The sequence below is a fragment of the Heterodontus francisci genome, chromosome 10, assembly GCF_036365525.1.
Source record: "Heterodontus francisci isolate sHetFra1 chromosome 10, sHetFra1.hap1, whole genome shotgun sequence".
In the NCBI taxonomy this organism is placed as follows: Eukaryota; Metazoa; Chordata; class Chondrichthyes; order Heterodontiformes; family Heterodontidae; genus Heterodontus; species Heterodontus francisci.
This window is the reverse complement of record NC_090380.1, coordinates 22,963,466-22,980,510: the sequence shown is the minus strand read 5'-3', so window position 1 is coordinate 22,980,510 and position 17,045 is coordinate 22,963,466. Positions and strand designations below refer to the sequence as shown.

Genomic DNA, 17,045 nt, shown 5'->3' with positions numbered 1-17,045 from the left:
GGGAGTAGATAGGCGGTTCTGTGGTCGAAAACGAGACTCCCGAATGGTATGTTGCCTCCCAGGTGCACGGGTCAGGGATGTCTCAGATCGGCTGCAGAACATTCTGAAGTGGGAGGGTGAACAGCCAGTTGTCGTTGTGCACATAGGCACCAATGATATAGGTAAAAAACAGGATGAGGTCCTACAAGCAGAATTTAGGGAGTTAGGAGCCAAGTTAAAAAGTAGGACCTCAGAGGTAGTAATCTCCGGATTGCTACCAGTGCCACGTGATAGTCAGAGTAGAAATGAAAGAATAGTCAGGATGAATGCGTGGCTTGAGAGATGGTGCAGGAGGGAGGGGTTCAGATTTTTGGGACATTGGGACCGGTTCTGGGGGAGGTGGGACTATTACAAATTGGACGGTCTACACCTGGGCCGGACTGGAACCAATGTCCTTGGGGGTGCTTTTGCTAACGCTGTTGGGGAGGGATTAAACTAATGTGGCAGGGGGATGGGAACCAAATGAGGTCAGTAGAGAGTAAGGATGTAGTAACTAAAGCCTGTAAGGATTTAGATAATGAAGTCAGCGTGACTAAGGGAAAGAGTAGGCAGGGAGCAGATGATGAAAGCAAAGGGACTGGTGGTCTGAGGTGTATTTGTTTTAATGCAAGAAGTGTAGTAGGTAAGGCAGATGAACTTAGGGCTTGGATTAGTACCTGGTAGTATGATGTTATTGCTATTACTGAGACTTGGTTAAGGGAAGGGCATGATTGGCAACTAAATATACCAGGATACCGATGCTTCAGGTGGGACAGAGAGGGAGGTAAAAGGGGTGGAGGAGTTGCATTACTGGTCAAAGAGGATATCACAGCTGTGCTGAAGGAAGGCACTATGGAGGACTCGAGCTGTGAGGCAATATGGGCAGAACTCAGAAATCGGAAGGGTGCGGTAACAATGTTGGGGCTGTACTACAGGCCTCCCAACAGCGAGCGTGAGATAGAGGGACAAATATGTAAACAGATTATGGAAAGCTGTAGGAGCAACAGGGTGGTGGTGATAGGAGATTTTAATTTTCCCAACATTGACTGGGATTCACTTAATGTTAGAGGTCTAGATGGAGCAGAATTTGTAAGGAGCATCCAGGAAGGTTTTCTAGAGCAGTATGTAAATAGTCCAACTCGGGAAGGGGCCATACTGGACCTGGTGTTGGGAAATGAGCCGGGCCAGGTGGTTGAAGTTTCAGTAGGGGACTACTTTGGGAATAGTGATCACAATTCCGTAAGTTTTAGAATACTCATGGACAAAGACGAGAGTGGTCCTAAAGGAAGAGTGCTAAATTTGGGGAAGGCCAACTATACCAAAATTCGGCAGGAGCTGGGAAATGTAGATTGGGAGCAGCTGTTTGAAGGTAAATCCACATTTGATATGTGGGAGGCTTTTAAAGAGAGGTTGATTAGCGTGCAGGAGAGACATGTTCCTGTGAAAATGAGGGATAGAAATGGCAAGATTAGGGAACCATGGATGACAGGTGAAATTGTGAAACTAGCTAAGAGGAAAAAGGAAGCATACATAAGGTCTAGGCGGCTGAAGAAAGACGAAGCTTTGAAAGAATATCGGCATTGTAGGCACAATCTGAAACGAGGAATTAAGAGGGCTAAAAGGGGTCATGAAATATCTTTAGCAAACAGGGTTAAGGAAAATCCCAAAGCCTTTTATTCATATATAAGGAGCAAGAGGGTAACTAGAGAAAGGATTGGCCCACTCAAGGACAAAGGAGGAAAGTTATGCGTGGAGTCAGAGAAAATGGGTGAGATTCTAAATGAGTACTTTGCATCGGTATTCACCGAGGAGAGGGACATGACGGATGTTGAGGTTAGGGACAGATGTTTGATTACTCTAGGTCAAGTCGGCATAAGGAGGGAGGAAGTGTTGGGTATTCTAAAAGGCATTAAGGTGGACAAGTCCCCAGATCCGGATGGAATCTATCCCAGGTTACTGTGGGAAGCGAGAGAGGAATTAGTTGGGGCCTTAACAGATATCTTTGCAACATCCTCAAACACGGGTGAGGTCCCGGAGGACTGGAGAATTGCTAATGTTGTCCCCTTGTTTAAGAAGGGTAGCAGGGATAATCCAGGTAATTATAGACCGGTGAGCCTGACGTCAGTGGTAGGGAAGCTGCTGGAGAAGATACTGAGGGATAGGATCTATTCCCATCTGGAAGAAAATGGGCTTATCAGTGATAGGCAACATGGTTTTGTGCAGGGAAGGTCATGTCTTACCAACTTAATAGAATTCTTTGAGGAAGTGACAAAGTTGATTGATGAGGGAAGGGCTGTAGATGTCATATACATGGACTTCAGTAAGGCGTTTGATAAGGTTCCCCATGGTAGGCTGATGGAGAAAGTGAAGGCGCATGGGGTCCAAGGTGTACTAGCTAGATGGATAAAGAACTGGATGGGCAACAGGAGACAGAGAGTAGCAGTGGAAGGGAGTTTCTCAAAATAGAGAGGTGTGACCAGTGGTGTTCCACAGGGATCCGTGCTGGGACCACTGTTGTTTGTGATATACATAAATGATTTGGAGGAAAGTATAGGTGGTCTGATTAGCAAGTTTGCAGACGACACTAAGATTGGTGGAGTAGCAGATACTGAAGGGGACTGTCAGAGAATACAGCAGAATATAGATAGACTGGAGAGTTGGGCAGAGAAATGGCAGATGGAGTTCAATCAGGGCAAATGCGAGGTGATGCATTTTGGAAGATCCAATTCAAGAGTGAACTATACAGTAAATGGAAAAGTCCTGGGGAAAATTGATGTACAGAGAGATTTGGGTGTTCAGGTCCATTGTTCCCTGAAGGTGGCAACGCAGGTCAATAGAGTGGTCAAGAAGGCATACGGCATGCTTTCCTTCATCGGACGGGGTATTGAGTACAAGAGTTGGCAGGTCATGTTACAGTTGTATAGGACTTTGGTTCGGCCACATTTGGAATACTGCGTGCAGTTCTGGTCGCCACATTACCAAAAGGATGTGGATGCTTTGGAGAGGGTGCAGAGGAGATTCACCAGGATGTTGCCTGGTATGGAGGGCGCTAGCTATGAAGAGAGGTTGAGTAGATTAGGATTATTTTCATTAGAAAGACGGAGGTTGAGGGGGGACCTGATTGAGGTGTACAAAATCATGAGAGGTATAGACAGAGTGGATAGCAAGAAGCTTTTTCCCCAGAGTGGGGGATTCAATTACAAGGGGACACGAGTTCAAAGTGAAAGGGGAAAAGTTTAGGGGGGATATGCTTGGAAATTTCTTTACGCAGAGGGTGGTGGGTGCATGGAATGCATTGCCAGCGGAGGTGGTAGACGCGGGCACGATAGCGTCTTTTAAGTTGTATCTAGACAGATACATGAATGGGCAGGAAGTAAAGAGATACAGACCCTTAGAAAATAGGCGACAGGTTTAGATAGAGGATTTGGATCGGCGTAGGCTTGGAGGGCCGAAGGGCCTGTTCCTGTGCTGTAATTTTCTTTGTTCTTTGGATCCAACTTGCCACTTTCCCTGGTTCTCCAAGTACTTTAATTTGCTTACCAGTTTGCCACGTGGGACCTTGTCAAAAGCCTTGCTAAAATCCGTGCAGACCATATCAACCCTCCTTATTACCTCCTCAAAAAATTCAATCAAGATAGTGGGGCAAGATCTTCCCTTAACAAGTCCATGCTAACTGTGCTTGATTAATGGGTGCTTTTCTAAATGACGATATTTTTTTCCAATAATTCGCTTACTGCTAAGGTTAGGCTGCCTGGCATGTAATTACTCGGTCTATCCCTTTCTCCCTTTTTAAATAAAAAATACAATGTTATCAGTCCTCTGGCACCATCTCTGTGGATGGAGAGGATTGAAAAATGATAGAGCCTCCACTATTTCCTCCCTTCCTTCTCTTAAAATTAAACCTTTCAGGAGTGAAATTAGGAAACACTTCTACACACAAAAGGTGGTAGAAGTTTTGCACTCTCTTCTGCAAACAGTAATTGATGCTAGATCAACTGTAAATTTAAAACCAAAGATTAATCGATTTTTGTTATCCATAGATATTAAAGGATTGGGGCAAAGGCAGGTATATGGTGTTCGGTCGCAGATCAGCCATGATCTCACTGAATGAACAGGCTTGAGGCGCTAAATGGATTACTCCTGTTCCTACATTCGTTAACAATCTGGGATACATCACACCCAGGCCTGGCGATTTATCTATTTTTAAAGATGCTAAACCCCTTAATATTGTCTCTCACATTGTGTTTATCTCACCCAATATTTCACACTCCTTCTCCTTAACTATAATGTCTGCATTGTCCCCTCTTTTGTGAAGACAGAAAGATAACATTCATTAAGAACCACGCTCACCTGTTCCACTTCCACACACAAGTTACCTTTTTGGTTTCTAATCGACCCTACTCTTTCCTTAGTTATCCTCTTGTTCTTTATGTATTTATAAAACATCTTTGGGTTTTCCTCGATTTTAATGTCAATATTTTCTCGTGCCACCTCTTTGCTTTCCTACTTTCCTTTTTAATTTTACCCCTGCACTTGCTATTTGCGTCTCAGATTTCCGCAATATTGAGCTCTGTATTCATGTTCACCTCAGAAAAGAGAAAATTGAAAAGTAGAAAAAAAACATTGCATTGGCTTAAGAAATAGTATTTATATGGGAAATATCTGAACACTGACTGGGTCTCTCAGTCCCCTTGAAATTAACCATTTCAGGGAAATTATTTATAAAGAGAAAGGAAATATATATTTCATGCAGTTTTCAAAAATCTCTGCTGTTGGAACAAATAACTGAAAAACACATAGGGGCTGCAGTGGGCTGTACCTTTCTCTGCTTGTTCGATGATTTGCCTCACTGCTTTTTTCAGACTGTTTGCCCGAAGCATAAGTTGTTCCCTTGGTTTGAAGAATTTTTGGGTGGAAGACCTAGCTGGGATCATTTCCAGTGCCTGCTCCTTGCTCTCAGATAAGGACTCTTCACTGAACTCCTCCTCTTCTCCTTCTTCCTCCACAATGGGTGGTGTCGAGCAGTGGTGGCCTGTTGTGGCCTGCGATTCATCATTTAAAGCTTGCAGCAGTGAGTCCAGCTTCTCATTCAGTGCCGAACACTGGCAAAGGAATGCAATAAATGGTGTCAAGCCAAAATGGGAGATTTAACAGTTTCAGATTACTTTTATAGCAGTTAACTGCTTATTTTTTTAAGGCAGCAGCCACAAACGACAACTTGCATTTATAGAGCGTCTTTAATGTAGTAAAACATCCCAAGACATTTCATGGGAGCTTTATCAGACTAAACTTCACTCTGAGCCACATAAGGAGATATCAAGACAGGTGACCAAAAGCTTGGTCAACGAGGTGGGTTTTAAGGAGGAGTGTCTTAAAGGAGAAAAGATAAAGAAGCAGAGAAGTTTAGGGAGGGAATTCCAGAGCTTCCGACCTAGGCAGCTGAAAGCACAGTCATCAATGGTGGAGCAATGGAAATGAGGAATGTGCAGGAGGCCAGAATTGGAGGAGCGCAGAGATCTGAGTATTGTGGACCTGTCGAAAGACAAGGTTTGCCCCTACTGTGCGATATGATGCCATGGGTTGTTGGGACATGGGCTTGCAACTGTAGCCTTTGACTGGCTGAGTTGCTGAATCCAGCCACATAGAAAAATGCTGAGCTGAGTTCAGGATTTATGGTTCTGAGATTGGATTGGCTCCTGGCTGTGTAATTAGACGGGCCAAAGTTTAAGCCTGTGTGATTGTTTGCGAGGACGAGGGTTTCTGGATTTGGGATGAGATTAGTTAAAGTGATACTAAAATTAAGGGTGGCGCAGTGGTTAGCACCGCAGCCTCACAGCTCCAGGGGCCTGGGTTCAATTCTGGGTACTGCCTGTGCGGAGTTTGCAAGTTCTCCCTGTGTCTGCGTGGGTTTTCGCCGGGTGCTCTGGTTTCCTCCCACAGCCAAAGACTTGCAGGTGATAGGAAAATTGGCCATTGTAAATTGCCCCTAGTGTAGGTAGGTGGTAGGGAATATGGGATTACTGTCGGGTTAGTATAAATGGGTGGTTGTTGGTCGGCACAGACTTGGTGGGCCGAAGGGCCTGTTTCAGTGCTGTATCTCTAAATAATAAAAAAATAAATAAACTCTCTACATCCTACAGTGACTGAGCATTTAATTGTGTCACTCTTCAATCTCCTGTGATGTTGCTCATAGTTAGACGGAGGTACCGTACTCTGTATATCTTAACAGGATTAAACTGACATTGCTACAGTAATCAAGGTGGCGTGGCCAAACCTTAGAGCTTTTCTGACCTATGAGGGTGGTTCTGGGAATTAGAGGTATGTGGAGACCAACTGGCCTGTGAGGTTGAGGGTTGGCTGGTTCTGCTGGTAACAAAGGAAAAGAAGAAACAAACTTGCATTAATCTAACATCTTCTATCATCCTCAGGATGTCCCAAAGTGTTTCACAGTCAATTAATTACTTTTGAAGTGTGTGGTCATTGTTATTATGTGGGGAGACCTGGCAGCCAATCTACACAGAGCAAGCTCACACAAATGGCAAATGTGATGAATGTGGTGTTGGTTGTGGGAGGAACATTGACCTGTGCATCAAGAAAACTACCTGCTTTTGTTCCAATACTGCCTTGGGACAGACAGGGTTTCGATTTCACATCTCATCCCAAAGACAGCACTTCTAACAATGCAGTGGCCCGCCACTACTACAGTGAAGTGTCAGCTTGGATGATGTACTGAAATCCTGGAATAGGGCTTAAAGCTACAATTTCTCCCTTATTGGCCCAGGGTTTTATCACCTCTCCGAGGAGATTACATGGCTGGGAGAGGAGAGGGGAGGGATGGAGGAAGAGTTTAGTCATGATGCTCCAGCTGCCATGGTGAATGGGGTAGGCTTGATGGACCAGCTGGTCTTTTCCTGTCCGTCAATTTCATAGGACTCAGCAGTACGATTCAGCTATTTCAATAGGACAGGAAATCGTACAAGGAATGCTGACCATGGTGCCCAAATTTCAGACAGGAGTCCATTCAAAATCCCAGGCAGAAAGATGGTCCTACTGAGTGAGCGGTCCGTTCAAGAGGGCCAGCAGGGAGAGCTCGATTCTCATGGTCAGGCCTCGTTAGCAAGCTGCTGGCAGACTGCCTGTCCAAAACGGAAGTGGCTGCCTGGGCCTGACAGGGATTACAGAGTAGGAATGGCGGGAGGGAAACCTGGGGTTTTCTGAGCCTTTTCTAGCACCAGATCCTTGTCCTGGCAGCTTTGGCCACAGCAACACTGCTCAGGCCTCAGTTAATGTTGTAGTCAGGGCCTAATGGTGTCAGTGGAGTCGATGTGCTGATTTTAAAAAAAGGACTCTCCCAGCTTTGGGCAGGTGGCCTTGCCACCTGCAATGTAAATTTTTGTTTCCCCCATTTCTTAAGTAATCCAAGGACACAGAGCAAGCAAAGCTATGCAAACAATCCTATGATATGTCACGGGGCAGAGGGGTAAGGAGGCTTGATATTCATGAACATGTGTTTCACAAACATGACAGATAACATAAATCAGACTGAAATGCATTACTGGGACAAAATTATTCTGGCTCTTTTCTCTCTTCCCTTTTCACAAGAAGGTTTGACAAATACCTCCTCAGGAAGACACGCTTTATTTAGAGATTTGCAAGGGCTGATAGATGGATGAAAAAGATTGAAGGGACGTGGATTTGGCTTCTTTTCTAAAAAAATAGAAAGCAGTACTTTATCTGTATTTCTGTACATTGCTGAAACAAGAATGACATTCTCATGTTGTGGATCCCAGCTGTTTGTACTGAATTCTGAAACTGTTCAAACTGCACATCACATTTCAAACTGATCAAAAAGCCCTATGTCCAATCCTGGGCACTGACAATACTTCTAATGCACTATTAATAAACCTGAATCGAATGCTTTATTGCCAAAGTTATTTTCAACTTAGTTGAAGACTGCAGGGTGAATTTTGAAGATCCCAAAATTCTCACTGGGAGATGCAGAAAGTCTAATTCAAAGGAATTGTGGATCGTTCAATAGGATGCAGAGATCAGCATGCGCAGACACCACCCCACCGTACACCCGTACACCCAACGCCCAATTCGCCAACCTGCGCCCCCATCAAGCTCCAGTCAGCCATGGCTCAGTAGATGGCACTCTTGCCTTGAAGTCAGAAGATTGTGGGTTCAAGCACCCTCCTGCCCCCCCAACTTCCAAGAATCATAGAATGGTTCCAGCACAGAAGGAGAACATTTGGCCCATCATGTCCATGCTAGCTCTCTGCAAAAGCAATTAAGCTCATCCCACTCCCCCACCTTTTCCCTGTAGCCTGGCAAATGTTTTCTCTTCAGGTAATTACCCAATTCCCTTTCGAACGCCACGGTTGAATCTGCCTCCACCACACTCTCAGGCAGTGCAATCACTACGTAAATAAATATTTTCTCATGTCACCTCTAGTTCTTTTGCCATTTACCTTAATTCAGTTTTAACTGAAGTCCCTCATCCCTGGAACCATTCTCATTTTTTCTGCACCCTCTCTAATGTCTTCACATCCTTCCTAAAGCATGGTGCCCAGATTTGGATACAATACTCCAGTTGAAGCTGAACCACTGCTTTATAAAGTCTCACCATAACTTCCTTGCTTTTGTATTCTATACCTCTATCATAAAGCCCAGGATCCCATATGCCTTATTAACTGCCCTGCCACCTTCGACAATTTATGCACAAATACCCCCTAGTCTCTCTGCTCCTGTACCCCCTATAAAATTATGCCCTTTATTTTATATTGCCTCTCCTCATTCTTCTGACTAAAATACATCACTTCCCACTTCTTTGCATTAAATTTCATTTGTCACGTGTCCGCCCATTCCACCAGCCTGCTTATATCCTCTTGAAATCTATCACCATTCTTTTCACAGTTCAACCCCTTAATCTAAGCTATCCCTTCAGTGCAGTACTGAGAAAGTGCTGCATTGGTGGAGGTGCTGTCTTTTGGATAAGTTATTAAAACTAAGGCTTAGTCTGCCTGTTCACTTGATATAAAGATCCTACGGACTATGTAAGCAAGGGATTTCACCTGGTGTCCTGGCTATCCTTGAACCAACAAAAACAGATCATTCATCTCACTGCTGTTTGTGGACACTGCTTTGTGCAAATTGGCTGCCATGTTTATGTACAAAACCCCACTGACTGCACTTTCGAAACAATTAATTGGCTGTAAAGTACTTTGGGTCAATCTTTTTAAAAAAAAATTGTTCTCGGAATGTGGGCGATGTTGGCCAGATCAAGTTTATTACCCATCCCTAAGGTAATGGTGTTCTTTCTCCTTGAACCACTGATATTCTTATGGTAATGGAGCAATGATGATGGTGTTAGGTGGCCTACTGACCCAGTGATGAAGGAACTTTGTGATAGAAATGCAGTTTATTTCTTCCACATTTTGTCCTTAGGTTCCTTTTGTCATTGCTTAAACTGACAATTCCCAAAAGATCAACAGTTAGTCCCAGGTGAATGAGAGTTAAAGCTAGCTTCAAATCTCCTGCAACATCTCAGGATTGGGGGCAACAGGTTACTGAAATGCCTGCTGGCTGATTCAATCACTCAGTCTGCTTAGAAACATAGGAACAGGAGTCGGCTATTTAGCCCCTCAAGCCTGATCTGTCATTCAATGAGATCATGGCTGATGTGTGACCTAACTCCATATACCCACCTTTGTCCTATATCCCTTAATGCCTTTGGATAATAAAAGTCTATCAATCTCAGGTTTAAAATTACCAACTGATCCAGCATTAACTGTCATTTTAGTAAGTTCCAAACTTCTACCATCCTTTCCATGTAGAAATGTTTCCTTCCTTCACTCCTGAAAGGCCTGGCTCTAACTTTCAGACAGTGCTCCCTAGTCCTACACTCCCAAACGAGCAGAAATAGTCTCTCTATTTACCCTATCAGTTCCCCTAAATATACAGACATACATGCGAATTAGGAGCAGCAGCAGGCCATTCCGTCCCTCGAACCTGCTCCGCCATTTGATAAGGTCACGGTTGATCTGATTGTGGCCTCAACTCTACTTTCCTGTCAACCCTTTATACCCTTTGATTCCTTTGTCAGTCAAGAATCTATCTAACTCAGCCTTAAAAATATTCAATGACCCTGCCTCCACTGGCCTCTGGGGAAGAGAATTCCACAGCCTAACGACACTCAGAGAAAAAATTTCTCCTCATCTCCATCTTAAATGGAAAGCCCCTTATTTTTAAACTGTGCCTCCTAGTTCTAGTCTCTCCCACAAGGGGAAACACCCTCTCAAGTCCCCTCTGGAGTACTACTCCAGATGTGGTCTCACCAACGCCCTGTACAACTGTAGCAAACTTCCCTACTTTTATACTTGATTCCCCTTGCAATAAACAATATTCTATTTGCCTTCCTAATCACTTGCTTTACCTGCACACTAACATTTTGTGATTCATGTACCAGGACACCCAAATCCCTCTATACCACGGAGTTCTGCAATCTCACGCTATTTAAATAACATACTACTTTTCTATTCTTGCCAAAGTGAACAACTTCACCTTTTCCCACATTATACTCCATCCGCCAAATTTGTGCCCACTCACTTAACCTATCTATATCCCTTTGCAGACTCATGTCCTCTTCACAACTTACTCTCCTGCCTATCTTTGTGTCATCAGCAAATTTAAGAACCATACATTCTGGTCCCTTCATCCAAGTCATTGATGTAGATTGTAAGTAGTTGAGGCCCCAGCACAGATCCCTGTGGCACTCCACTAGTTACAGCTTGCCAATCCAAAAATGACCCATTTATCCCTACTCTCTGCTTCCTGTTAGCTAACCAATCCTCTATCCACACTAATATGTTACCCCCTACTCCATAAGCTCTTACTTTGTATAGTAACTTTTGTTGTGGCACCTTATCAATTGCCTTTTGGAAATCTAAGTACATCACATCGACAGGTTCCCCTTTATCTACATTGCTTGTTACTTCCTCAAAGAACTCTAATAAATTAGTCAAACACAATTTCCCCTTCACAAAACCACGTTGACTCTGCCTAATTGCATTAAAGAGTTTCTAAGTGCCCTGCTATAACCTCATTAATAATAGATTCTAGCACTTTCCCTATGGCAGATGTTAGGCTAACTGACCTGCAGTTACCTGCTTTCTGTCTCCCTCCTTTTTTGAATAGAGTTACATTCACTATTTTCCAATCTGATGGGACCTTTCCAGAATCTAGCGAATTTTAGAAAATTACAACCAATGCACTCACTATCTCAGCGGCCACTTCTTTTAAGACCCTAGGATGCAGGCCCCGAGAACTTGTCAGCCTTTAGTTCTAATAGTTTTCTCAGTACCCTTTCGCTGATGATTGTAATTGTTTTAAGTTTCTCCCTTTCTTTCACCTCATGATTTACAAATATTTCTGGGATGTTATTTGTGTCTTCTACAGTGAAGACAGACACAAAATATCTGTTCAATGTTACTGCCATTTCCTTACTTCCCATTATTAATTCTCCAGTCTCACCCATAAAGGGACAAACGTTCACTTTAGTTACTTTTATAAAATACTTATAGAAACACTTACTATTTCTAGCTAGCTTTCTCGCATACTATAATTTCTCCCTCCTCATTTTTTTAAGTCATTCTTTGCTGGTTTTAAAATTTTGTCCAATGTTCTGATCTACCATTAATCTTCGCAGAATTGTACGCTTTTTCTTTCAATTTGCTACTACAGGCTGAATTTTACCCTTAGCAGATGGGAGCCGTCCACCGGCTGAGAAGTCGGCGGCAAACCCGCCTCCTCCTGGCCTGGGGATCTGGCCCACATTTTGTGGTCCCCAAGCCTTGAATTGGTCTGAGGCGGGACTTCCATCTCATTGAGGCAGGAAGCCCCGCCTAATGGAGCTGCCGACCAATCAGCGGGCCGGCAGCTCTCTGTCCCAGTAGTGCCACCGGGAGCGGTAGCCACTGCTGGGACTGCAACCCAGCCATCGGGAAGAAGAAAAAGGATGGCTCCAGGAAAAGCGAAGTTTTTGCGGCCTCACCGGGGGTGATCAGACGGGCCCTGGCGAGGCAAGTGTGGTCGATTGGGGGGGACGGGGGCCATATTAGGGTGGTTGGGGCATCGGGGACAGCCCTCCATCGGGCACCCGGTGCCTGATTATGAGGGCCCCCCACCAGGCCATCAGAAAGCCACCTGCTCTTGTCAGGCGGCTTTTCTTGGGCCTGGGCCACCTGATCGGCCAAGGGTAAAATCATCTTGGTGCGGGGCGGAGGCCCTTCAGTGGCTGTTAACTGGCCACTTAAGGGCCTTGAATGGCCCGGGGTGGGCAGGCCATTTTTCGCTGCTGCCGCCCTACGTAAAGTGGCGGAGGCGGAATCAGGTCAGGACGGGCCCCCTGAGCCCCCGCTCCATTTTATGCTCCCCCCCGGCCACCTTCCTGCTCTTTGGGTTGTGGGGGGGAGGGGGGGGGGGGGTGTAACCTTTAAGTTCCTTCGTTAGACACAGGTGGTGCATCCATCTCCCACAGTCTTTCTTTCTCACTGGAATGCATCTTTGTTGAGGTTTAAGAAATATCTCCTTAAAAGTCTGTCACTGCATCTCTACTGTCCTACTCTTTAACCTAATTTCCCAGTTCACTTTAGCCAGCTCTGTCTTCATACCCTTGTAATTGCCTTCATTTAAATTTAAAACACTCGTCTTAGACCAACTCTTTTTACCATCAAACTGAATGCGAAATTTAATCATGTTATGATCACTGCTGTCTCGAGGTTTCTTCACTTTGAAGTCATTAATTATCTTAAAATATCTTGAAAGTTTCAATCAAATCACCCCATAACCTACTAAATTTCAGGAAATGCAATCCTAGTTTGTGTAATCTCTTGAAGTATTTTAACCCTTGGAGTCCAGGTTTCATTCTGGTAAATCATCCTACAAGGCCAAGATATTCTTCCTAAGGTGTGGTGCTCATACTGCTTGCAGGTTTCCAGGTGTGATCTAACCAGGGCTCTGTATAGCTGTAGCATAACATCCAGCCCCTTGTATTCTAGTTCTCTAGATATAAAGGCCAGTATTCTATTAGCCTTTTTGATTATTTTCCACACCTGTTCATGACATTTTAATAATCTCTGTCCCTGGATCCCCATGTCTCTTTGGATCTCCAATGTTTCTAGTTTTTCCCCATTTAGAAAGTACGCTGTCCTATCCTTTTTAGATCCAAATTATAAGACCTCACATTTGCCCATTCACTCAATCTATTACTATTGCTTAGAAATTTTATGCTTCCATCTGGACTGCTTATAATTCTATCTATCTTTGGTTGAATGGCAAACTTACATATGTGGCTTTGTATCCCATCATCTAAGTCATCAATAAATAGTGAACAGTTGAGGCCCCAACACAGTTCCTTATTTGACACCATGAGTCACATCCTGCCAATTAGAGTACCTGCCCATTATCCCTACTGTCTGTCTCCTGCCACTCATCCCATTTCCTAACCATGTCAATAATTTGCCTTCAATTCCATGGGCTTCAACATTAGCCAACAGTCTCTTATGAGGAATTTCATCAAATGCCTTTTGGAAATCCATATAAATAACATCACAAACTTCCCCTATCCACTACTTTAGTCACCTCTTCAAAAAATTCAATAAGGATCATCAGGCATGACCTGCCCTTTACAAATCCATGCTGGCTTTCTCTGATCAGCTGAAAATTTTCAAGGTGTTCAGTGACTCCATCCTTAATTACAGACTTTACAGGCAGAATCTTTGTTCCGGGGTCAGGACCCTGACGCCAGGTGCATTTCTGGGTCTCGACCCCATGTTGCATCAGCGCCTGATGCCAGACATGATTTGAAATGAACAGGCCAATTAGTGGCTAGGGTGCGCGCTCAATATCCAATTAGGGGAATAGGCAGGACTGAGCGAGGCAGCCACGATTTAAAAAGGCAGCCACGATTTAAAAAGGCAGCCGTTATTGTGGTTACCACTTTAGTGGGAGATGGCAGGAGAGGAATGGCAGGCAGGCACCTATGCCAGGGCTTTAGTGCTGCCTCCCTTGAGGACCTCTTCAAGACAGTGGCAGCACACCATGCCATTCTATTCCCAAAGAGCGGCAGGAGATGGTCAGCCATCCAGACCAAAGAGTCTTGGCTGGCAGTGGCAGAAGAAGTGAGGAGACCTGCATTCAGTGCTGCAAATGCTTTAACAACCTTCCTTGGACGGGCAAGGTGAATACAACAGTCCACCCAGATAACAGGCCTCCAGGTCTGCAGTCACAAGCATACACACAAGATGAGCAGCCTGAGGGTGCTTGGTCCTCCTGAACAGTCAATATATGTGTGCCCAGGAACATCACTAAGCCATGGGCAAAGCCCACCTCTCTATCAGACAAGCAGGAGGCAACACAGTGGCCAGTGACATCACATGCGGTAGTGAGGAGTGCACACTGGACTTAACTCACCAGAGAAGAGAGCACATCACAGTAGAGAAAGGGTTTGGTTGGGTGGTGGAGTGCCAAATCTGGCCATTCTGACGACCATGGAGCCTGGGTAGCAGTGCATGAGGGAGTAGGCGATGGTGAGATGGGAGTCTGTCCAAGACAGTGAAAAGATCTGAATATCTTCAGGTGAAGGGGATGGTGTTCCCTCCTCCCCAGTTTCCTTCATGCTAAAGCTCTGCAGAAGTAAATGATGATACCCCCCGGCTTCTTTTCTCTACTGCAAACTGTCTTCTTAAAGCCCTCTCCCCTGCCTCTTTCACCCTCACCTCCAACAATAAGTGCAAGGAGGTCATGGACTTCTTTGTCACTAGGATCGAGATCATTTAGCATAACCACCTTCTTATGTCTCCCACAGGGCCGATGTGGAGGGGGATGCAACGTTGAGACAGGGGCAAAGTCAGGCGATGTTACCGAGGTAGAAATAGATGGTCTTAGTGATGGCACGAATATGAGGTCGGAAGCTCATCTTGGGGTCAAATGTGACACAAGGTTGTAAAGAGACTGGCTTAATCTCAGAATGTTGTCAGGGAGAGGAATGGAGTTGGTAGCTAGGGAATGGATTTTGGAGTGGAGACTGAAAACAATGGCTTCAGTCTTCCCAATATTTATTTGGAGGACATTTCTGCTCATCCAGTATTGGATGTCGGATAAGCAGTCTGAAAACTTGTCAACAGTGGAGGAGTGGAGAGAAGTGGTGGTCAGGTAGAGTTCAGTGTCTTCAGCAAACATGTGAAAACTAACGCTGTGTTTTTGGATGATGTTGCCGAGGGTCAACATGCAGATGAGAAACAGAGAGGGCCAAGCATAGATCCTTGGGGGACACCAGAGATAACAGTGTGGGAGCAGGAAGAGAATCCATTGCAAGTGATTCTCTGGCAACGATTAGATAGTTAAGAATGGAACCAGGTGAGAGCAGTCCCACCCAGCTGGATGACAGGGGAGAGGCATTGGGGCAGGATGGTGCAGTCAACAGTGTCAAAGGCTGCAGACAGGTCGAGAAGGACAAGGAGGGTAAGTTTAGCTTTGTCACAGTTACACAGGATATCATTTGTGACATTGATAAGAGCTAGTTCGGTAATCTGGCAGGGGCAGAAACCTGTTTGGAGGGATTCAATCATGGAGTTCCTGGAAAGCTGGGAATGGATTTGAGAGGCGACAACACGTTCAAGGACTTTGGAGAGGAAAGGGAGGTTAGAGATGGGGTGGTAGTTTGCAAGGGCAGTAAGGTCAAGGTTGGTTTTTTTGAGAGGGGGGATGACAGCAGATTTAAAGGAGAAAGGGACAACAACTGAGGCAAGAGAACCAATTATAACATCTGCTAACATGGGTACCAGTAGAAGTTGGGTGATCAGTTTAGTGGGAATAGGATCGAGGGAGCAGGAGGTGGGTCTCATGGACAAGATGAGCTCAGAGAGGGCAAGAGGGGAGATAGGAGAGAAAATAGAGAAAGATGCAAGTTCAGGGCACGGGCTGGGGGAACTTTGTAGGAAGTTTGGCCAGATGGGCTAGTGGAAGGGAGAGGCGGAGGCAGCTTATCAAATGGTCTCGATCCTAGTGACAAAGAAGTCCATGACCTCCTTGCACTTATTGTTGGAGGTGAGGGTGGAAGAAGCAGGGGAGAGGGGTTTAAAAAGACAGTTTGCATAGAGAAAAGAAGCCAGGGGTTATCTTTGCATTTCAAGAACATCCTGGAATAGTGAACAGGTTTAGCAGATGAGAACAGGACCCGATAGTGTTTTAAGTGGTCCAGCCAGATCTGGCGGGGATGGTTGAACCAGTTGTCTGCCAAATCCTTTCAGGTCTACGCCCCTTGGACTTAAGAAAGCAGAGATGAGGGCCATACCAGGGGAACGGTCTTGGTGAGAGAGACTGCTCTTTTTACTGGGGACTAGGGCATCAAAGGTGGAGGTGAGGGTGTGGTTGAGCAAATCAGTAACTGCAGAAATGTTGTGGCAAACAGAGGGCCAAAGGCTAGACAGTTGAGATTTTGAAAGTGCAGTTGTAAGTGAATAGGGGTATAGTTTTTTCCAGGGACAGATAAAGAATGAGGTCAGGCTGGGATGTGGAAGGGGGTGTGGGTGGACACTGATACAAGGAAGTGATCAGAGATGGCCTTATTTCTAATTGATACAATGGGGCTAGCAAGACCATGTGAGATGGCAAGGTCAAGGGGTTGGCTGTGAATATGGGTTGTGGAGTTTACATGTAGGGAGAGATTTAGGCAGGATAAGAGGAAGAAGAATATGATGAGTTGAGATGGAGGCTGAAATCACCGAGGGTGAGAAGTCGCTTGGTACAGAGGCTGAAGGAGAAAAACAGTAAAGATATCTCAGTGATAACATTTTTATCATAGTTGGGAGGGCGGTAAATACGATAATTTTGAAAGAGAGGTGAGAAGGATGGAACAAGGCGAGATGCTCAAAGGAGGAGGTAGTGCCAGAGGAGTAGAGGGTCAGACCAAGGTGTGATCTGGTGATAAGTGCCACACCGCCACCATGATGGTCTGGGCAGGGCAA

General features: G+C 45.0%; 1 protein-coding gene across 9 annotated transcripts in view; it reads right to left on the bottom strand.

Moving 5' to 3' along the window:
- dgkh (diacylglycerol kinase, eta) overlaps positions 1–17,045 on the bottom strand; it is a 640,503-nt gene that overhangs the window by 189,913 nt on the left and 433,545 nt on the right. For all 9 annotated transcript variants that reach the window (XR_010975789.1, XR_010975788.1, XR_010975790.1 and 6 more), the window contains one exon: positions 4,838–5,120. Coding sequence is in view for 6 of the 9 variants with exons in the window: in XM_068040243.1 (XP_067896344.1) it covers positions 4,838–5,120 (283 nt within the window). In the remaining 3 variants the exon portion in view is untranslated. The remainder of the gene's footprint in view (positions 1–4,837; positions 5,121–17,045) is intronic.